General features: G+C 46.0%; 1 protein-coding gene across 2 annotated transcripts in view; it reads left to right on the forward strand.

Moving 5' to 3' along the window:
- RAPGEF3 (Rap guanine nucleotide exchange factor 3) overlaps positions 1-22,294 on the forward strand; it is a 51,636-nt gene that overhangs the window by 13,183 nt on the left and 16,159 nt on the right. For both annotated transcript variants that reach the window (XM_053369739.1, XM_053369747.1), the window contains 8 exons: positions 7,312-7,365; positions 13,825-13,931; positions 14,883-15,004; positions 15,724-15,886; positions 16,657-16,741; positions 18,018-18,078; positions 19,439-19,515; positions 20,937-21,083. In XM_053369739.1, coding sequence (XP_053225714.1) covers positions 7,312-7,365; positions 13,825-13,931; positions 14,883-15,004; positions 15,724-15,886; positions 16,657-16,741; positions 18,018-18,078; positions 19,439-19,515; positions 20,937-21,083 — 816 coding nt within the window. The remainder of the gene's footprint in view (positions 1-7,311; positions 7,366-13,824; positions 13,932-14,882; positions 15,005-15,723; positions 15,887-16,656; positions 16,742-18,017; positions 18,079-19,438; positions 19,516-20,936; positions 21,084-22,294) is intronic.

The following is a 22,294-nucleotide window of genomic DNA, read 5'->3' on the forward strand; positions in this document are numbered from 1 at the left end:
AAGAAAACAAACCCCACGCTTTTCAGGAAAAACAAGCTAAGGGGCCAACAAACGGCCCAGTGAGGACTGAGCAGGCTCACTACCCACTAACCACAGAACACCCAGTGTGTTTTTTTTGGGGGGGGGATGTAAAACCTGGCAAGGAGCGTTGTTGGGGAATAGAATGGAATGCATTACTTGAGCACCTTACAACTAATAGTGTTGCAGAGAAGGGCCAGTCTGGTTGGCAGGAACCTTGCACAGGAGCACTCCACGAGATGGTGAGGCTACACTGCATTCTTATGTTGAAGGTCCCACATGCTGTAAATAATTTTGATCATCTCAGCCTCAAACAGGAGTTAGTTCCTCTGCAGTGCAGATGTTGCCCCCCTAGATGCTGAGGACTAACATAAGCACTAGCATGTCCATGGGTGGATTAATTTATCAGGTAGATATGTGGCATGGGCCAATGTGAAGGTGCTCATAAGCTTTGGAAAGGGCTGGTCCAGCTGCACATCAGTTGGGAGGTTGACTCACCTGTGCTTCTGGGCCTAATCCGCTCGCCTTTTCAACATTATCTTGGCAAAGTAGGAGGCGGCACAATGCCCCTGGCACGAATGCTTGGCACGCCTGCCCTGCTGATGTAACAGCTTCTGAGATTGCAGATTAGGCAGGCTTCTTTAACAGAGCTACTGTGATTACAAGGAGTTGCAGTGATTACAGCAATCAGCCGTCTTCACCCTTTTCAGAGTTGGGATCCATGTTTAATGTCACCCTAGAGTGTCAAATACATTATAGATTTGGGGGGACCCCCCCTAAACCCTAGAAAGTAATAAATGGTAGGATTTTGATTATTTGGAGTATTGAAGGGAAGATTGGAGGTCAGTGGAAAAGCACAGGCTAAGATTTCATTCCAAACCAGGCCCTCGCCTGGGATAGAAACATCAACAGGACAGCGTGGCATCTTTGGGCCACCTTAGTCCCCACCCCCTTTTTCTGATGCTCCAAGCAGAGCAAGGAGGCTGGCTCTAGCTTCTGTTTTAATTTCCCACAATCCCCCCAAAGCAACATTACATTGAGGCCATTGTGAGAAAGTGAACTTGAGGTTAGACTGTGCTACTTGGAGCTCTGTTGCCTCCAGAGATTCACCCACCAACAGAGGAGACCCGTCAGCTAGTGCACTAGTCTCTTCAAACCTGGAGCTGGCCCTACCTAAGGAATGAGGAGAGATGCAACAGACAGTGGAGTGCAGGGGACCAGGTGCACTAGGGGAGAAAGTTGCCCATCAACAGCTAACTCCATTCTGAACATCTAACAGAGCAGGCGGACAGGCCACCTGGCCACAGAGCCTTCTTCACTATGGCAAGATGCATTAAAAAGAAAAGAAAAAAAGACAGCAATTACTGTATCGGCCCGAATATAAGCTGCACTATTTTTTTCTCCCAAATTCTGACCGTGAAAAGTGTGGCTTATATTCACAACCTTATGGGCTTATTTGTGGGTGCGGCTTATATTCAGGCCAATACGGTATGTGAAAACTTGCCTCTGCGCTGCCTATATATTATTCTATGAGTTGGGAATATGTGTCCTTTTTCAGGGGGGAGATGTATTTCCTCTTTTGGGGGTAATATGTGTGGCTGCCAAAGCACCTGTCCTGATGAGATCTCAGCAGGATAGGCCTTATTCAGGTGCTGGGTGGGTCTGTGGATAACCAAGCTGACCTCTGGCTGTCTAAAGGTGTAGGGAAGATAAAAGAGGCCTAAGGGGAGCAGGTGGGAATCGGAACCTATGGGGAGGAGCTATGCATATATTTAGCATATTTATTACTAGCCCTTCACCAAAGATGTCGGGGTTGAGTACAACAGTAGTCAACCTTTTCAGACCTGGGATTCACCTTTAGCCCAAACATGCATTTGGAACCCATTAATTAAGTTTTTACATCACATCTGCATGGTGCTGCTGCTGCTGCTGCTATGACAATGCACCTTGGATCAGGCCCTGACCCACCAGTTGAAGACCAGTAGATTACAATGGCATAAACACAATAAAATGCAGTAGATAAACAATTAGAACGACAAACCAACCAATAACAACATTTGCAGAAAGGAAACAATCATTGCACATTTCTAAAAGCCTGGGTGAAAAGGTACGCCTTTGCATGTTTTTTGGAAACCCCCAGTGATGGGGGCCAGGTGTACATCAAGGGGCAAGGAGTTCCAAAGTCTGGGGGTCATCACAACACACTCTGCTTTACGCACTACTTTCCTGTGTTTAAATTGTTATTATTAAATTGTTATTGGGCAGGTGAAAGATATCAGCATGAATTAGCTAAGCTCTTAGGGACGAACCCATTTATTTTTCTGCATGCTTTTTGATGCGTGAGGATATTGCTTCAGGGAAAGGCAGGGTGACTTCTGGGTGTCTCACTTTGGCATCGGCAAGCTCTTCTGATCTCTGGGTTGCAAATGAGGCAATGTGATGAGGCTTTGGCAGAATTTGGGGCCTCCCTGGCTGCCTGCCTGCTGGGCTCGGTTGCTGAAGCCTCTCCGGTGTTTCTTCCCTTACCTGCTGAGTCTGGAGGCATTTCTCCAGCTCCTGACAGATGGCAGCCCTTGTGATATTTGCCGTGTAAACACGCCAAGGGGCGGGGTGCTGTTTGTACTCCACAGCTGGGGAAATGAGGAGTCCTGGAGAACTGGCAAGAAACCTTGGGAAGGGAGGCTGCCTTCCTGAGGGCATTTCTGCTGCATGGCCTGCCCACTCCCTCTGATCTCAAATGCCTTGATTTTAGAAAGGTGCTAAAATAGGGCCCGTTGGTGCTGTGGTGGCAGTGCTGGATTTATGTATCAGCTAAACAAGCTATAGCTTAGGGCCCCACTCTCTTGGGGCCCCCCAAAAAAATTAAAGGGGAAAAAGGTGGATGTACATTTCCAAAATATAAGAGAAGAAACAAATTACTTTGATAAAATACATATTTTACTTTGTGCAAATGGCTTTAGATACCTATTAGGTCCGTAGATTACCATATAGCATATATTCAACACAAAAAACAGTGACAATTTGTTGTTGACAAAGGACAGCTGGACATATAAAGGGCCCCATTACCTTCAGTAGCTTAGGGCCACATCAAACCTCAATCTGGCCCTGTGTGGCGGGCTTAGCGTTTTAGCCCTGGAATAAACGCAGGGAAATAAAAGAATGTTTTGCAGCAGGGGAGGGGGTGCTTTTCAGCCTAGGGGCCATATTTCTTTATGGAAAGCTTCCTGGGGGCCACATGCTGGTTGTAGGCTGGATCAGAGGTAAAAATGGGAGGGGAAAAGGATGTGTTTTTGACCTTTGTGCAATAGGCCAAATTCCTGCCACGCAAAAGGAATTTTTGCACACACATATCCTCTCAGCATACCTTTCTCCATCCCTGTTAAGACCACTCGAGAAGGACATGGAGCAGAGTCTGTCTCTCTGTGTGGCCTGGGCAGACTCCTGAAGGCTGGGAAAGGGGCATTGAAATATACTCAGAGTCGCAAAGTGATTTCATGCTCTTTATTCAGCTCATAGTGGTGAGGAGGAATGAATCAAAGTCCCCTCAAAGTATCTGCTTTATAGACATTATTTACACAATGGGCTGCACATGATTGGCTAATTCCGGAATTCTACTGTAAGCCAATCAGGTTGTGGATTCACTTCTATCTGGAGCATGATTGGGTGGTTCCTGCCAACCAATCATACTGCTGCATTGTTCTAGGACCAATCAGACTGCTGCATTCTGAATCCTATTGTTCTAGGACCAATCAGACTGCTGCCTTTTGGATCCTATTGTTCTAGGACCAATCAGACTGCTGCAGTTTGGATCCTATTCAACTCAGTACATAACAGGCATGGAGGGCTCCATTAGCCCTCAAGCTGAGGTTCTCTGTCCTTGTCTTAAGAGCATGTGCAGAGCACCTTCCCATCACCTCTGAGGTTACAGTAGCTGGAAGTGCTCCTACTGCAGTAAGCATCATACTTGACAGGTGAGTTTTGCAGATGAGGAGAGAGGTATTCTGGTGCTATGCTGGCAGAGCAGTTTGTAGACTCAGAATTGTAGAGTTGGGAAGCACCCTGCGGTCATCTAGACCAACCCCCTGCAATGCCAGAATTGCTGTTGCAATGCAAGAATCTCAGCTAAGTGAATCACAGTTGCTGTGTCTGATGTCAACCTTGGGGCGGAGAAATTACATAAAAGTAGCAGACATTCTTCCAGTGTCCCTGGAAATATCACCTATGCCGACCAATCCAAGGACAGCAGTGTGTGCTTGGAGGGAGCTGACCTCTGGAGGCTGAGCTGGAGGAGCGTCGTATCACATTACCATGCCCCGCAGAGCACAAACAAAGCAGAGGACCAGGCAGTGGCCAAGGGATCTTCCACTAGCATGCTCAGGAGTCGCAGGTTGAAATCTCCATCACACAGAACATTTTCCCTCCCCCCCCCCCTTGCAGGAAAGGATCCAAAAGTAGGAAGCTGCACCAGGCAAAGGGATTCTGTGGTGCAGTTTGCAAAGTAGGCACAAACATACCAGAGAGGTCACTGGTTCAAATCTACCCTGCCGTGCTTCTTTATCCTTTCCTACTAGCTATCACTCACTGAGAAGGGGATGGTCAGTACAGCTGCACAGATGCACATGTGCTCTCAAGGACGGCGGTTCAGATATTCCCTGATACTGGCTGGGGGTGGGGATCAGCACAGCACCAGGGAGGATGGTAAGCAGTGCGCAGCTCCTGAGTGCCAGAAGTCTTACCACAGGAATGTGCCACCCCAAACCTAGAAACACACAGACCCAAACTTCTTTCCCACTGGTTGTGGGGCAGGGAGAAGGGCATGCACACACATTGCTACAGCTACAAGAGGCAGTGCATAAGGACAGGGAGGTAACAGCCCATATGCCCCTGGGTGGGTGTTACAGCAGAATAGTGAGGCACCTCCCACTGTCAGCCCCACTCCAGCGGAACCTCGGTTTGCAGGAGGAGCCCGGCAGGCTTCACAACTGGGTGGCCACATGAAATGTGCCTTTGGGATGCTGAAGATGTGCTTCTGGTGTCTCCTCTTGTCACGACTGAAATTCAGGAGACACAGTGAGGATTGTTCTGTAACTGAACGAGATAGGGACAAGTAGGTCGTGCATTTGGGGCTTTTCTGCTTGCATTTCGGGGCAGAGTACCCTTTACTGTGCCTGTATTCTCATCAGAAATGAGCTCTGAGAGTCCTGCCTCTCTGGATGTTTCCCTCCATTCTGAATATTGTTTAGTGTTACTCTATCTCAGGCCAGGAGAGATGCTTCTTGGGGCTTGCGCTGTATTCTCTGTGCTGGGCAGTTTCTCAAGAAACTATTGGTAACTTGGCAAACCACTCAAAGGCTGAAATATTTCTGTGGGCTCTATCATGATACCACTCCAAATTCCAGAGCTTTCTGGCCAAGCAAACACTTGAACTAGAGTTGTGTTTGTGTTCTGTAGCAAATCTGGTTCATTTGTAGGAAGTTCCATCTGTAATGGAACACAGAATCCGCTTCTTGGGCTAGCTGCCTCACATTACCTCATTGTAGGTCTGGCTGTGCTTAAGGCTGGTCCCTGCAAATATGTCTATTAAAGTAAGTAAAAAATAAACCATTTATTTAAATAATTTTTATACTGATTTACATTTCTGGGGGAGGTGAAATCTCTGTAGATTCTGCATAAAGCTTCAGATATGTTTATTTAAAAGTATAATCTTTCTTTATATACTTATTTAAATCATTTCTCTACCTCTACACGGTTCTAAAAAATATCCAAGTGGTTTTACAGCCTATCTTAAAACATCAAATAGAACATGACAAAATGGAAAAATATAAAATTTCAGAAGAAAATCAAATGCAATAAGGTTCATATTTAAAGCAGCATGATTAGCAGGTAAACAAAATATTCTCTTAACAAAAGAGTTACAAGCAGGCCTTTTTTTCAGCTGGAACTTGCTGGACCTCCGCTCCACCATCTCTCAGGTGAGTGCTGTTGCCATTCTAAGAGAACAAGGGAGGTCTTCATGGTGAGTTCCAGCACCTTTTTTCTAGAAAAATAGCACTGGTTACAAGTAAGAATCAAATGCTAAAATGCAGTAAAAAATCCACATATAAAGCATCATTGGCAACTAAATGAAATTTCTGAGACAATACTTTTCCACCACAGTAACGTCTCCCAAAGGCATCCTTATTAATCTTTTACATATAAAACTCATTCCCACCAACCACACCCAGAGCACAGCTAATCTCCAGCCAACCATTTGTCACAAGGCCAGCATCTGACAACTATTTTCTTACTCTGTGTGAGTTTCTGCTGCATGCTGATTTTCAGAAAGGGGTGGAGCTCCCTTGCCTTCCGCTGCTCCTTGGGTGGGGCAAACTTTGCTGTGGGTCTCAGGATGAGTTTGCACCTGCATGCTCATCACATGATGAGAGCAGTATCACATGATGCCTATCAACTGATGCGTATATATGTGAAGGGACCACCATCACAGCTCAAACAGATCAAAACAGGCAAAACTTTTGTATCCCTTTGGACCTTTAATTTCTTTTTAATGGAGGCAGGTTGCATATTCAGGTGTGATATTCATCTGCTACCTTTGCCGCAGGCATCTTAAGTTATCAGTTTGCACACTACCAGCATTCTGAGCAGTTCTCCTTTAGTGAATCTCAACCATCGTGCTGTTATGTTACTTCTCCCAATTCCCCATCAGGTGTAATCATGTGGTGCGGCTCCAATTCATGTGGGAAGTCCTACTCAACATTGTGTGAACGGACTTCCTAGCTCAGGAGTAGCTAACCTGTGGCACCTCCAGATGTTGCTGGACTCCTACTCCCAACAGCCCCAACCAGCATGGGGAATGGTCAGGGATGGTGGGAGATGTGGTCCAGCAATATCTGGAGAGCCACGTGTTTCCCACCCCAGAGCCAACTCCCATTAGCATTCTGGCCACAGTTGACTTGGCTACCAAACTCTGCCGTTTTTTGCCCAATGAAGGTCAGACAAAGAGACCTGTTTTCCTTTGTCGAAGGCTCGGGGGCATGGGTTGTGGCACGGCATGGCGTTTCTTCCCTTTGGATGTGCTGTGGCTCAGTGGGTGCCTAACATGTGACATCTGGTCAGCCTGGCAACTGTGCCCCCCCCCCCCCCGCACAGGTTCTCTCTTGCAGGGATGAGGAACCACTTCCTTTGCAAGGGAGGATGCCTGCCTGCTCCTGCACTGGGCTAACACACGCAACCGACAGCCCCTTCCTCACTTTGTAAATGGACTAAGGAAATGTCCTTGATCTTTTTGTTTTCCAGACCCCTCTTCCAGACACCGAATCAGCCTTAGTGCCTGGCCACAGCCTAAAGCAGGTAAATATCAAACAGCCGTCTTGACAGGGACAAAGGAAGCACAGCCTAAAAGTGGGGGCAGTTACTCCCCCCCAAGGGCTAACAGGCTTGTGGTATGATGTGTGTCCTTTCACACAGGTCTGTCTATGTATTTCAGGGATGTGTGCAAGCATTTCTTCTTCTTCTTCTTCTTCTTCTTCTTCTTCTTCTTCTTCTTCTTCTTTTAGATTTCCATCTCACCTTTCTGAGGCTTATGCCACATTCATGGGAGCTCTTGAACACTAAAGTCACATTAGTACACGGTGGTGCAGCAAAAGCCGGAAAAGGTCTTTGCTGACAGTGGAAGCTGGCTGGTGGCAGAAGTATAAGACCCTCAAGGGGCAAGGTGTTACATGATGTAGGTGTAGCTGTAGAAAAGGCCTGTCTGTCCCATGGAATTTGAAGCTACAAATCTCTATTTGCATTTTTTTTATATTTAAAAAAGTTCCTAGTCCTCATGATTGTGAAGGTCAGTTTGCAGGTGTGCTGGATGATGCCTGATGAAATCACAACTGCCAATTCCAGTTGCTGGAAAGCACAGGGGGTGAGAGGGCTCTGGGGCTCATCTTCTGCTCCCTGGCCTCCGACAGGCATCTAGTTGGCCTCTGTGAGAACAGGATGCTGGACATGATGGGCCAGCAGGCTATTCTTATGTTCTTATGACTGTAAAATCAGAAAGCCCTTTCTTCAAGTCTCAGTTCTTGACAAGGATCTGCCACGTGTCCCTAGGCAAACCACTCTCTCAGACTCAGTCCTGCCCCCACTCTGTTCCCCCATATGAGGGAGGCGAACACTCACCTGCTTCAGAAGGTGGTCGTGATTATTGAAAGAAGGCCATGTTTGTGAAGTGCTGGGGGCAGTCAAAGGGGATATATATAGATATAGACACACCAGGTATTTATTATTAATATTAAGGCTAATAATCTTATAGGGACTCCATGCCTCTCCTGTTCTATTTGGCAAGTACTTGAGAGGCCTGGCCTGGTCGGAAGCCTGTGATCCATGTCTGGCTGAGAGCCAATCATTGTAGCCAAGATGCAAGTTGGAAGAAAATCAGATTTTAAAACCAAATTGACAGAGGAGTTTAAAACGAACCTGTTTCCATGTATTCTCCCTTCAAAATAATCAGCTTTTAAAAGGAAATTCTGTATTCAATGGAAACAAGAACAGGCCCATACTGATGATATCTTAGGACTGAACCTTTGAGCTTCTATGAAACAGTGAGTGGAAGGCTGAAAAGAACCAGAGACAAAAATATCTGACTTTGGAGGTCAAGTGTTTATAAATATGACACAATTGTTCACGCATATTTATTATTCTGCAAACGACAACTTGTTCAACTATGCATAACATCCCTTTCCTCTCCTCCCTGCTTTCCCCCAAATCCAAAATTAGTTTTGGGCTTTCCAGATACTGAGTATCTGGAGACTGAGCCAGAAGGTTCGTTATCCCAGTGCCTTTGGTGGGACCCTGAGGGGGGAAGCCTGGCTAGCCCTGTCTCTCATCTTCTGCCACCAAGCAAATACATTCCCATTTATGCAAAGCTTTGACTCACAGGTTGCCTTGTGAATATAGTGTAATTGGTTTTAACTGGTTGCATTCAGTGTTTTTTATTGTTTTTATCTGTCTTTTCAATATTTTTCTTACTCTGGAGTGCTTCCCCAAATGAAGCAAAGGCCGTAAATCACCAGGGAGAGGGCCTTTTTAGTAGTGGCACCCCAGTTATGGAGCAGCCTTCCCAGGGAGGCTCACTGGCTCCATCTTTGTGGTCTTTTCAGTGCCAGATGAAAGCCTTTCTGTTCACCCAGGCCTTTTAAATAACTATATGGCACCGGTCTCTCCATTTTAAAATTGGTGCTTTAACTTTGGTGGTTTTGGAAGATTTGTCTTATTTTCTGAAAGCTACTATGATTTCTTCCTATCCTATCCTATATCCTATCCTATATCCTATCCTATCCTATCCTATCCTATCCTATCCTATCCTAACCCACCTTCCTTCCAAAAAGCTGAAGGTGGCAGACATACTTCTGCTCCCCATTTCATCCTCACAACAACCCTGTGAGGTGGGTTAGGCTGAGAGACAGGGACTGGGCCAAGGTCACCCAGTGAGCTTCATGGCTGGGTGGGGATTTGAACCCTGGTCTCCCAGGTCCTTCTCCTGCACAGTAACCACTACACCACATGTGTTGTTGTTGTTTAGTCGTGTCCAACTCTTCGTGACCCCATGGATCAGAGCACGCCAGGCACCTCTGTCTTCCACTGTCTCCCGCAGTTTGGTCAGACTCATGTTCGTAGCTTCGAGAACACTGTCCAACCATCTTGTCCTCTGCTGTCCCCTTCTCCTTGTGCCCTCCATCTTTCCCAACATCAGGGTCTTTTCCAGGGAGTCTTCTCTTCTCATGAGGTGGCCAAAGTCTTGGAGCCTCAGCTTCACGATCTGTGCTTCCAGTGAGCACTCAGGGCTAATTTCCTTAAGAATGGATGCATTTGATCTTCTTGCAGTCCATGGGACTCTCAAGAGTCTCCTCCAGCACCATAATTCAAAAGCATCAATTCTTCGGCGATCAGCCTTCTTTATGGTCCAGCTCTCACTTCCATACATCACTACTGGGAAAACCATGGCTTTAACTATACGGACCTTTGTTGGCAAGGTGATGTCTCTTCTTTTTAAGATGCTGTCTAGGTTTGCCATCGCCTTTCTCCCAAGGAGCAGGCGTCTTTTAATTTTGTGGCTGCTGTCACCATCTGCAGTGGTCATGGAGCCCAAGAAAGTAAAACCTCTCACTGCCTCCATTTCTTCCCCTTCTATTTGCCAGGAGGTGGTGGGACCAGTGGCCATGATCTTCATTTTTTTGATGTTGAGCTTCAGACCATATTTTGCGCTCTCCTCTTTCACCCTCATTAAAAGGTTCTTTAATTCCTCCTCACTCTCTGCCATCAAGGTTGTGTCATCTGCATATCTGAGGTTGTTGATATTTCTTCCGGCAATCTTAATTCCGGCTTGGGATTCATCCAGCCCAGCCTTTCGCATGATGAATTCTGCATATAAGTTAAATAAGCAGGGAGACAATATACAGCCTTGCCGTACTCCTTTCCCAATTTTGAACCAATCAGTTGTTCCATATCCAGTTCTAACTGTAGCTTCTTGTCCCACATAGAGATTTCTCAGGAGACAGATGAGGTGATCAGGCACTCCCATTTCTTTAAGAACTTGCCATAGTTTGCTGTGGTTGACACAGTCAAAGGCTTTTGCATAGTCAATGAAGCAAAAGTAGATGTCTTTCTGGAACTCTCTAGCTTTCTCCATAATCCAGCGCATGTTTGCAATTTGGTCTCTGGTTCCTCTGCCTCTTCTAAATCCAGCTTGCACTTCTGGGAGTTCTCGGTCCATATACTGCTTGAGCCTTCCTTGTAGAATTTTAAGCATAACTTTGGTAGCGTGTGAAATGAGTGCAATTGTGTAGTAGTTGGAGCATTCTTTGGCACTGCCCTTCTTTGGGATTGGGATGTAGACTGATCTTCTCCAATCCTCTGGCCACTGCTGAGTTTTCCAAACTTGCTGGCATATTGAGTGTAGCACCTTAACAGCATCATCTTTTAAAATTTTAAATAGTTCAGCTGGAATACCATCACTTCCACTGGCCTTGTTACTTGCAGTGCTTTCTAAGGCCCATTTGACTTCACTCTCCAGGATGTCTGGCTCAAGGTCAGCAACCACACTACCTGGGGTGTACGAGACATCCATTTCTTTCTGGTATAATTCCTCTGTGTATTCTTGCCACCTCTTCTTGATGTCTTCTGCTTCTGTTAGGTCCTTACCACTTTTGTCCTTTATTATGGTAATCTTTGTACGAAATGTTCCTTTCATATCTCCAATTTTCTTGAACAGATCTCTGGTTCTTCCCATTCTGTTGTTTTCCTCTATTTCTTTGCATTGCTCGTTTAAGAAGGCCTTCTTGTCTCTCCTTGCTATTCTTTGGAAATCTGCATTCAATTTCCTGTATCTGTCACTATCTCCCTCGCATTTTGCTTGCATTCTCTCCCCCGCTATTTGTAAGGCCTCATTGGACAGCCACTTTGCTTTCTTGCATTTCCTTTTCATTGGGATGGTTTTCGTTGCTGCCTCCTGTATAATGTTGCGAGCCTCCATCCATAGTTCTTCAGGCACTCTGTCCACCAAATCTAAATCCTTGAACCTGTTCCTCACTTCCACTGTGTATTCATAAGGGATTTGACTTAGATTGTATCTTACCAGCCCAGTGGTTTTTTCTACTTTCTTCAGTTTAAGCTTGAATTTTGCTATAAGAAGCTGATGATCTGAGCCACAGTCCGCTCCAGGTCTTGTTTTTGCTGACTGTATAGAGCTTCTCCATCTTTGGCGGCAGAGAATATAATCAATCTGATTTCGATGCTGCCCATCTGGTGATGTCCATGTGTAGAGTCGTTTCTTGTGTTGTTGGAAAAGAGTGTTTGTGATGACCAGCTTGTTCTCTTGGCAGAACTCTATTAGCCTTTGCCCTGCTTCGTTTTGAACTCCAAGGCCAAACTTGCCAGTTGTTCCTTTTATCTCTTGACTCCCTACTTTAGCATTCCAATCCCCTATAATGGGAAGAACTTCTTTGGTGTCAATTCTATAAGGTGTTGTAAATCTTCATAGAATTGGTCAATTTCAGTTTCTTCAGCACCAGTGGTTGGTGCATAAACTTGGATTACTGTGATGTTAAAAGGTCTGCCTTGGATTCGTATTGAGATCATTCTATCATTTTTGAGATTGCATCCCAATACAGCTTTTCCCACTCCTTTGTTGACTATGAGGGCCACTCCATTTCTTTTACGGGTTTCTTGCCCACAGTAGTAGATATGATGGTCATCCGAACTGAATTCGCCCATTCCCGTCCATTTTAGTTCACTGATGCCCAGGATGTCAATATTTATTCTTGCCATCTCATTTTTGACCACATCCAACTTACCAAGGTTCATGGTTCTTACATTCCAGGTTCCTATGCAATATTTTTCTTTACAGCATTGGACTTTCCGTTCGCTTCCAGGCATATCCGCAACTGAGCGTCCTTTCGGCTTTGGCCCAGCCGCTTCATCAGCTCTGAATCTACTTGTACTTGTCCTCCGCTCTTCCTCAGTAGCATGTTGGACGCCTTCCGACCTGAGGGGCTCATCTTCCAGCGTCATAACTTTTATATGCCTTTTGTCTTTGTCCATAGAGTTTTCTTGGCAGGGATACTGGAGTGGCTTGCTGGTTCCTGCTCCAGGTGGATCACATTTGGTCAAAACTCTCCACTATGACCTGTCCATCTTGGGTGGCCCTGCACGGCATAGCTCATAGCTTCTCCGAGTTATTCAAGCCCCTTCGCCACGGCAAGGCAGTGATCCATGAAGGGGACACCACATGTAGTCCTCAAGATTTTAATAATACCCAGTAAGTATTCAATAATACCCAGTAAGTATGCCTCTGGCTTTAAGTTAAAAACACCAGATGTAGTCCTCAAGATTTTAACTTAAAGCCAGAGGCATACTTACTGGGTATTATTGATTGAACTTTTCTAAAAAAATGATATTTTTCTCTACGCAACAGTGGCAGCGAAGGTTCTTATAGCTACAATGTGGAAAAGTAAAAAAGTTCTCTCAAGACAAGAGTGGGTCCAAAAAATGATTGACTATGCTGAATTAGATAGCCTATCTGAAAAATTAAAAAACAAACCAAGGAAAAATTCATTTCAAAATGGGAAGTATTTAAAATATATTTGAAAATTAATAATACTGACTTAAAATCTGTAGCAGCATTTGAATAATTCCAGCAGTATCGTTCACTAGTTATATGATTTAACATATTTTGAAGTGATTTGAGATGACAGTAATAACATGTATTGGCAGCAAAGAATGGTAATTTGATTTATGGAGTAGATGGGAAGTCGGGTTTAAAAAGAAGAGACCATTACAGTTTATGGATTATGAAATTTATATTAATTCTCTATGTAAGGCGCGACTGATGGTATTCTCACTATGGTTTATTTTGTCCTTTTTGTTATGTGTTGAGCAAAAACAAACTAACGGCCGCTATGCCACATGGGTGCTCTGTGTTGTGGAGCAACATAGAAATGCCATGAATAAGGGGCAGGGGACCTTTTCATGCCAAGGGCCACATTCCCTTCTGGGCAACCTTCCAAGGGCCACATGCCAGTGGTGCACAGAGCCAGAAGCAAAGTGGGCAGAGCAATTAATGTGTCCCCCCCCCTTCATGCAATAGAGAGGTTCCCCACCCATGCTGCAAATAAATAGGTGCATAAATACTTGTATTTAATTGTTCCTGCATTTGTTTTGTTGTGTTTGAAATGTCACATTTCCCATCCTGGAAAACTGGTTGGTGGAATGGCTGTTTGGTACAAATGTAGCAAGCAAGCAAGCTCTTGCCATATTCTTTCACAGGCTTCATCGAACAAAATTCAGAGAGCAGGGAGGCTCCTCTGTGCACATCTGGTCATCTTGTACCCAGACCTAATCCGCGATCACAAGCACCACCTCCGGCTTTACAGGTGTGCATATACCTGTCCCTCGTAGAAGGAGTCAGTGGCGGCCAGTGAGCTGCAGGGTCTGTGGGCGTGCTGCTTCCTCTAGGGGCGGGGGGCTCTTGCGAGTGAACCAACTAGCTGCCCCTGAAATTTTCCCCAAAGTGAATTTCAAAGTGGGTGCACCACTGTGAGTGCTCCCCCACCCCCAGTAAATGGTAGTGACTCTGTGGCTGGGAAGCTATTGCTGCAGTTCTGCCTTCTACAGCAGAAGGTTGCAGCTTCTAAAAGGATCAATTAACAAGAGGTGAGAAATACCTTTCTCTGCCTGAGACCCTGGAGAGCCTCTGCCAGTCAGAGTAGACAACACTGTGCTGGCTGGACCAACCTAATGTCCCTATTCATCCTGTACTGAAAGCCCTATCCTGGGATAGGGAACTTGGCCTTTCAGATATTGTTGGAGCACAACTCTGGTCATCCCTAACCATTGATCATGCTGGCTGGGGTTGATGGGAGTTGGAGTCCGACAACATCTGGAGGCCTGCAGGTTCCCCATCCCTGAGTTAGTCAAGCAACCCATTCCCAGAGTGACCAGCTTTGGGAAACCATAAATAGGACGTGATGGCAATAGTTACAGGTAGGTAAGGAAGGCATTCTGCCTCTGAACTTGGAGGCTATACATGACTGAATTGCCACTGGAAAGACCCTCCCCCCCATGAATTGCCCTTAAAGACAGTGGCCAGTGCCGCATCTTATGGCAATGAGTTCCAGAAATTAACCATGTCTTGTCTTGTCCTTCCCAGACAACCAAAAGATGAAACCCCCGAAACCAAGGAAAGGGGGAGGGGGGCAGAGGGGAGATCTAGAGCTTTAAAACTGGAAATCCAATCTGAAGTTCAGAACTTGCTCATCTAGCTCTGCTGCAGATTGAGGGAATTCTTCCCATGAACTCTCCACTGTTTGGTGTCTCCCTTCCAGGCAGTGCTGTTCTGGGAAGGAGCTGGTGGATGCGCTGCTCAGCGCAGAGTTTTCTGTACAGACGCGCAGTCAGGCCCTTGGACTCTGCCAGGTGCTGGTGGACGAAGGAGTCTTGGCTCATGGTGAGACAACCAGAGGAAAGAAGGGGGGTCATGACAGTCTCAGGATCCCGCTGCTCGTTAGGCACTGCTCACGGTGCTACCTAACCAAGCCGGTCCATGTCAGAGCACTTTTGTTTTTTGCCCTGCTGTTTCCCCCAGCAAAACCCAATCTGAACTGCTGAATCGACGCAAACAGCAGTTTGGGTTTTGTGCAGATTGCTCTTTGCTCCGATTCAGCAGAAGAGAGCAGGTTTCCACAGGGAAAGCCTTGGGGGGCACTGAATTTTGGCATTGCGCAGGGCACTGCTGATATTTGAGACCCCAAGGTCTGCAACTGGAGAAGGGGCTGGATTGGGTGCTCTCCAAGGACCCCTCACCCTCTATTTCTTTGTGTGCCCACTGGTCTTACCCAGCAGCTGTAATCCCACTTTGTACTCCTTCACTGTCCAGATAGCTGCCTGTCACAGGGAGAAAGGGAAAGCTATAAGAGGCGATGCAACTGGGAGCAGATATGCTGGCAGGGGGCTCTTCACATCTTCTGTTGGCTTCTTCTAAGGGCAGGGAAGCTGTGACCTTCCGGTAGCTGATGACTACAGCTCCCATCAGCCCCAGTCAACATAGCCAGCAATCAGGGGTGATGGGAGGTGTCGTCCAATAGTTCCCTGAGGACCACAGGTTCCCTCCCCATCCCCTTGTGCTCTCTTACTCTCATCCTGCTTTCACCCGCCTTCCCTGTGCAGTGCGGCAGGAGAGCTATTTCCAGGACCGCGACACCCAGTTCTTCCGCTTCGTGGCCCTGGAGCCAAGCGCTGAAGACCGGGATGGGGAGGAGCTCCTGGAGGCACTGGCATTGCTCACCCAACTGGGCCCTACCGCCTTGCTCACCACCATCTTGCACAAACCGTGAGTGTGAGGACTGAGCTATAGTGTGGCAGGCAGGGAGGAAGTGTGGAAGGTTTAAGGCTTTGCTGCTGGTAGAACAGCAAAGCCATTTCTGTTTATTAGTGAATGAAAGTGCAGGTGGATAGATGATAGATAGAAAGAAATGTATATATTGTTTCCTTGATTATTTCATTCGCTTTATTTAAATCCTGCCTTTCTAGGGACTCATCCACACTTTTGCTTGACCTGTATTTTGATGCTGTTCTTTGCTGATTAATTCCCCTGGGTTTGAGAGCTTTTCTCGTTGTTCGCAGTTATGCTTTACAAAAATCCAATATTACGTGCTGAATTGACGCAGGGTTAAGGAAAATCTCTCTTTGGATTTTATGCACATCTGATAAGATCTGATTCAGCAAGTGATTGGCCCCTGTGAGAACAGGATACTGGATTACATAGCCCATTGGCCTGTTCTAGCAGGCTCTTCCTAACTTTAAAAGTGAATTTCTCGTCCTCATTATTGTAGCCAAGTTACCTGGCGCCTGGCCCTCGTGCCGGAGGATAGGATGGAGGTTAAGGACGTCCTGTTGCTGCATTGGTAGTTTGCTCTCTTCCTTGCCCTTCCCCATGATCAGAAGAAGCAAGGAGGTTTATGCCATGAATTTACATCCTTCGCTTTGAAGGAGTCAGGGTAATGCTCACTGCCTTGGGGATGAGGATGCGGTGGTGGTGAGTGCTGTAAAGTGACAGGAGAACCTGACATATGTGTGCCTTACCTGGTCACTCTCCCCCAGCCCTGGCCAGCGCACAGATGAGGAGCTTGCACTGATCTTTGAGGAGCTGCTGCACATCAAAGCTGTCGCCCATCTCTCCAGTTCTGTAAGTAACGGTCAGATTCTGCCTCATTTGGCCCATCTTTAATTTGAATGCCATGAGTAATGGATGGCTAGGAATGGAAACCAATGGGATGGCCAAACAAATTCCCCCCCCCCCGCTGCCACCATTAGCTATTCCATTTGATAGGATGAACCTATCTAGCAGATTTGTCCTATTTCCACCTGGTTGCTTCCTTTCATTTGTCAGTCACTTCAAACCTGCCCACCTGCTGCCTGAGCCTGCGTCAGACTGGATCCATCTCCTATACAGATGTAGGGGTGGAAAATACATGCACGTTAGGAGGGGGGTGTTTGCTGTTCACTCTACCTATCTTACACTAGATGTAAAGAATTTATGATGCTACTTTTAGAATTGGCACCTGTCAAGTTTTCTAAATACTTCAGTTTGCTTATTTGCTCTGCTCACATACTTCCAACACACGCACACACAGAGAGAGCCATTGCATCAAGTGTCCCCTTTTCTTCAGTTCTGAACTCAGGATGCTTGAGTGACTTAATGGACTGTATTTGATGGGTGATTTAGAGGAGGGGAGCTGTGCCAATTTGAACATGCAAAGCAGTCTAAGCACAGTCCAGAAATCAAAAATGAAAGAATGGCAGCTGGCTGTTAAGTCCACAAATAAGATTAGGTGGTGAGAAGTTCACCACCACCAGGGGCATCTGGTAACCAGAACTTTGTCATCAAGCATTATTAGCAAAATTTGACAAATATAGCACTGTATGTTGCTGTTAAGAAATATGCATCACTACATTTTTTTTGTTGACTATAATTTAGTATACATAAATGAGCTTCTAGGTGGACTTCTCTTTAAGAACCACCCAGATTACAGAGGAGTATAGCTATTAACTAGTATGAATAGTATGTAGTAATCAGAACTGTGCTGACCCAAGTGTGGATGTTCCCTCCCTAGAAGCCTTTATGCATGTGTACCTTCCATGAACTTGCTTCCTGCTTGGCCAACCAGTGGCGGAGCTTCATGCTCTGGCATTGGGGGCGGAGAGCAGGCGGGAGCGTGGCTGGCGTGCATCCTGGGGGCATGGCACACTGCCTGCGGGGGCATGGCGCCCAGCATGGGGGGGACAGCCACAGTGGCACCCCACCAGGATCATGCTGCTGGGGGTGGTGCACTCCCCCCTGCGCCCCTCTTCCTCTGTCAGTGTGGCCAACACCTTTAATCACCAAAGTTATGTTCTGCCTCGGCTGTTTGTGCAAGTGGTTTTCAAGGGCAAGCTCACTGCTTGTCTCCCTCCTGCCACAGGTGAAGAGGGAACTGGCTGCTGTCCTGCTGTTCGAATCCCATGCAAAGGCTGGAACTGTGTGTGAGTAACTGGCTGGCAATGGTTTAGTCACTTTCAGCCTAGCTCTTCTCTTGACTTCCTGCAAGCATGCCCATAGCTCAGTCTGAGGGCCATGGTCTCATCTCTGTGACCTCCTTGGGGCCACATGGCAGGGGTGGGTGGTGCCCAAGGCAAAAGTGGTCAGAGCAAGGAATGTCAAATTTACCTTTGTGCAAAGAGCTATTTTCTACACACACACTTTTCTCCCTTCCACCCAGCTATCAAGGTGGATCATCAGAGTTGAAGGACACATTTCAACAAGAAAAACACTATCAAGGAGCAGTATCTTGCAGCCACTATAAGTTGGCTTGTTTATTTATTTCACAATATTTATACACTTCTTGATTGTAGTTAAGCCTCAGCACAGTTTACAAAAAAGAGCAAAACAATAAAATTGTCAGTGAAAAGCAACAATTTAAAACCTCCAAGAAATAATTAAAACCAATGATAAGCTAAATACCAGATTAAGATATGTCAGCATTCTACCTGTCTTGATAGGCTTGCCTGTCAAGGCACTGAAAAAGAGTCCAGTGAAGGCTCCTGCCTGCTGTCATTAGGCAGGGAGTTCCAAAGTGGGATGCTGCCACACTAAGGCATCAATTCGTTACAAATGTGGGTTGAGTATTGATTATGTGGCACCTGTAACAGTACCAGTTCTGCAGATGGAAGCAGTCGAGTGGGTGTTAAGGGGGGGCATAGGTAAACTGGTCCAAACTGTTAAGGGCTTTATATAGTAATAATAACACTTTGAACTTGACCTGGTAGCAAATCAGCAACCAGGGCAGGTCTCTGAGCAGAAGTTTTATATCCAGATCAGGCACAAGGAAAGTCCCACAGGGAGTGCATTGCAGTAGTCTTTGGAATGGGGATGGGTCTTGTGTGTTGTTGCTGTGCCATCATCCCAGTGACTTTTGAGAGGGTCAAATGTGACACACAGCAATCTTCTACCCTGTGCAATTCAGAAGGAAAACTTCCTATCTATTTATCCTCCTCCTTTCCAATTCCCTGTGGCAGCTCTTTTGAAGGCTCCCTTGAGAACCTCTTCTTCTTGCTTTGCCCACTTGTTCCTGTGCCCCCCCCCACCCTAGTCCAAGCTGATCATTTCCTCCTTTGCCTCTAACATGTTGCCTGCACTTCTTTCCCTGCCCTGCTGTGACCGCCAGATGTTTCAGACTATAATTCCCATTGGCTCCAGTCAGCATGGCCATTCTGGCTGGGGCAGATAGGAGCTGTAGTCCCAAACACATTGGGGAAGGCTGGTCTGTGCCCTTGGGCACTCATTTTGCATGTGTCTCAAAGCATAAGTCCCATAGCACTGATGCGAAGGATTTTCCCCCTCCAGTGTTCAGCCAAGGGGACAAGGGCACCTCCTGGTACATCATCTGGAAGGGATCAGTCAACGTTGTCACACATGACAAGGTTTGTATGTTTAATCTCTGTAGACTTCACATGGAAAGGGTCAGCTTGGGGTTAAGTTCGGTGTGTGTGTAGGAAATTTTATATCCACATCTGGACTAAGAGAAATCTATTTACGTAGATGTTTCTTGACATATATTGATGCTTTTAGATCAGATTACATTTATATACAATATAATGTACTTATTTGTCCCAAAGTTTCACGATAGTATGAACACCTTGCTTGTCATATTTAATATGCAGATCCGGCTCTCCCTCTGGTGTTCTTTTTAAAAATAACTCAATCAGTCAACATACCTTTGGGGGAGGACTGTGGTTCACATATCTACCTACAGTGGTACCTCAGGTTACATACGCTTCAGGTTACATACGGTTCAGGTTACACACTCCGCTAACTCAGAAATAGTGCTTCAGGTTAAGAACTTTGCTTCAGGATAAGAACAGAAATCGGGCTCCAGCGGCGCGGCGGCAGCAGGAGGCCCCATTAGCTAAAGTGGTGCTTCAGGTTAAGAACAGTTTCAGGTTAAGAACAGACCTCCAGAACGAATTAAGTACCGATACTTAACCCAAGGTACCACTGTATATACATACATAATTTTATTTCATCATCATCATAGACTTTTATTGCACTAGCCATAGGCCATGGCATCATTCAAAAAAATAACAAAAGGAAAAACAGCAATAACCATAAAATCATCAGGCACTACACATACAATATAAACCAAGGTCACAACTACTAAGATTGTTTGTTGCATAAAATAGAATAGCAGAAGATTCTCTAGTAAAATGTGCCAAATTAAATATCCGAATCCCCATTGCAGTTGACTGCTATTTTATCTAGTTCTTTCCTCTCGATCTTCTTAGCTGCCAAAGCATAGAATGCTACTTTACAAGTTACAAAGTCACATAATTTTATTTGTATGCCACCTTTCCATGGTTAAAACCATTCTCAAGGCAGCTTGAAACATGGAGAAAAATATGTAATCACAAACATATCAAAAGTAGTCATAAACAACAAATAAAACATCCAAAAGTACACAGCCAAGTAGAAATGAATTCCACATAAATTGTAAGATCTAAAATAAAAAAATATCAGTAACAGCAACAATCCCCACCCCCACTGCCCAAACCCCCAAACAATGCCCAGCCTATGAGTCAGCAGCCTCAGCTTTAGCAAGAGTGCATGTGTTGCACCCAAAAAGTCCCGAGTTGAGGAGTGGCTGCCCTGAGACGTAGATGCTTTGCCAGTCAGAGAACAAAAATAAGCCTATTGCGAGGGGTGGTGGTGACAGCAGCGAGGGGAGGGGACATAAGGGAGAATTGGTGAGTGGCCTTGGTATTCAGTTGCCCTCAGCAGGGTCCCCCATATTTGCCATGGTAATGTCCCTTGGAGCAGTAACGGACATGGCGCACTCACTTTTCAGGGCTTAGTGTCCACTCTGCACGAGGGTGATGACTTTGGGCAGCTGGCGCTGGTGAACGATGCCCCCCGTGCAGCCACCATCATCCTCCGTGAAGACAGCTGCCACTTTCTGCGTGTGGACAAACGGGACTTCAATCGCATCCTCAAGGTGGGCCAGGAGTTGGGTCACACATGGAGGCTGGGGTCCTTCCATTCTCTGACAGTTTACAGCCCTCAATAGAGTTTGTCTCAAATGTAAGGAATTTGAGGGCATTAAGGGATCAGGAGGCAGCAATAAATGAAGTTACCAGCAGTTTCTCCAGGACTTCTGCCACACGTCTGTGCCTGAATGTTCTCCTTTCCTCTGTACACTAAGCTCCTTGCTTTGAAGTCCCTCCATCCCACCTGCAAAGCCTGGTTGTTTATAATCCTGTCCTTTCCAGAAGCAGCCTTGCTTTCCCTTAGGCACCTTCAGCGTTTCCCCTGCGCAGGGATCCATTGCGAAGGGCAGGTTGCAAATGACCTTCTGTCCATAAACAAGTTACTCTGTTTCAACTGGGCATTTGCCCATTCCTGGCTGGTCTTCCTCCGCATGCTTCCATTTTATCAGTGTAATGCAAAATGTATGCATATAGGAATTGTCTGCAAAGCCTTCTTTTGATTATGTCCAGCTGTGAAGCAAGCTGACTCCCCCTATTCATTCACCCAGACTGAAAAATAAGCTTCAGATATGATTTACTTACACGTGGTCTTGCATTGGTTCTCAACTACAGCAGCAGTAAAAACTATGCAGGTAAAATACTTATATTTACAGTAAAAACAGCTTCAGACATATGCCTGTTACTGGAACAAGCAGAGGGCATGTCTGCCCTCATGACTTGACGAAGGAAGAGAGAGGGAAGAGGAAAGAGGAAATTCTGTATGTTCCTTGTCCCCCAGAAGAGGAGGGGGAAATGACATCACACAGAGCCCCCTCTACCCATTACATTTCTATGGTCTGAGTCTTTGACTATCAGCAATACAGCTCTGTGGTTATTTGCCCCTCAACTTACTAACAAGCAAGAAAATGCATTGTTGGATTTGACTGCAATCTCTCACAGCAGATATAGCATAGAACTAGAATCCTAGGCCTCTTTCCCTGCTTTACACCATTATGAAATTAGTTGTGTGGCAGAGGGAGCAGACTGGGCTGAGCACTTTGACTTCAGGTGGAGGAGCTGCACGAGGCTAGTATCTTGATGTGATACCCAACATGGAATTCAGAAGTGTACAACTCACTGATTTTCTGCCTTAAAGAAGGGCCATTAGGATAGCACCTGAGGATGTCATTGGCCTAGGGCCAATGGCTGTTGTCCAGCTCCAGTGTAGACGTGCCCGAAG

The sequence above is a fragment of the Podarcis raffonei genome, chromosome 2 (genome assembly GCF_027172205.1).
Source record: "Podarcis raffonei isolate rPodRaf1 chromosome 2, rPodRaf1.pri, whole genome shotgun sequence".
In the NCBI taxonomy this organism is placed as follows: domain Eukaryota; kingdom Metazoa; phylum Chordata; class Lepidosauria; order Squamata; family Lacertidae; genus Podarcis; species Podarcis raffonei.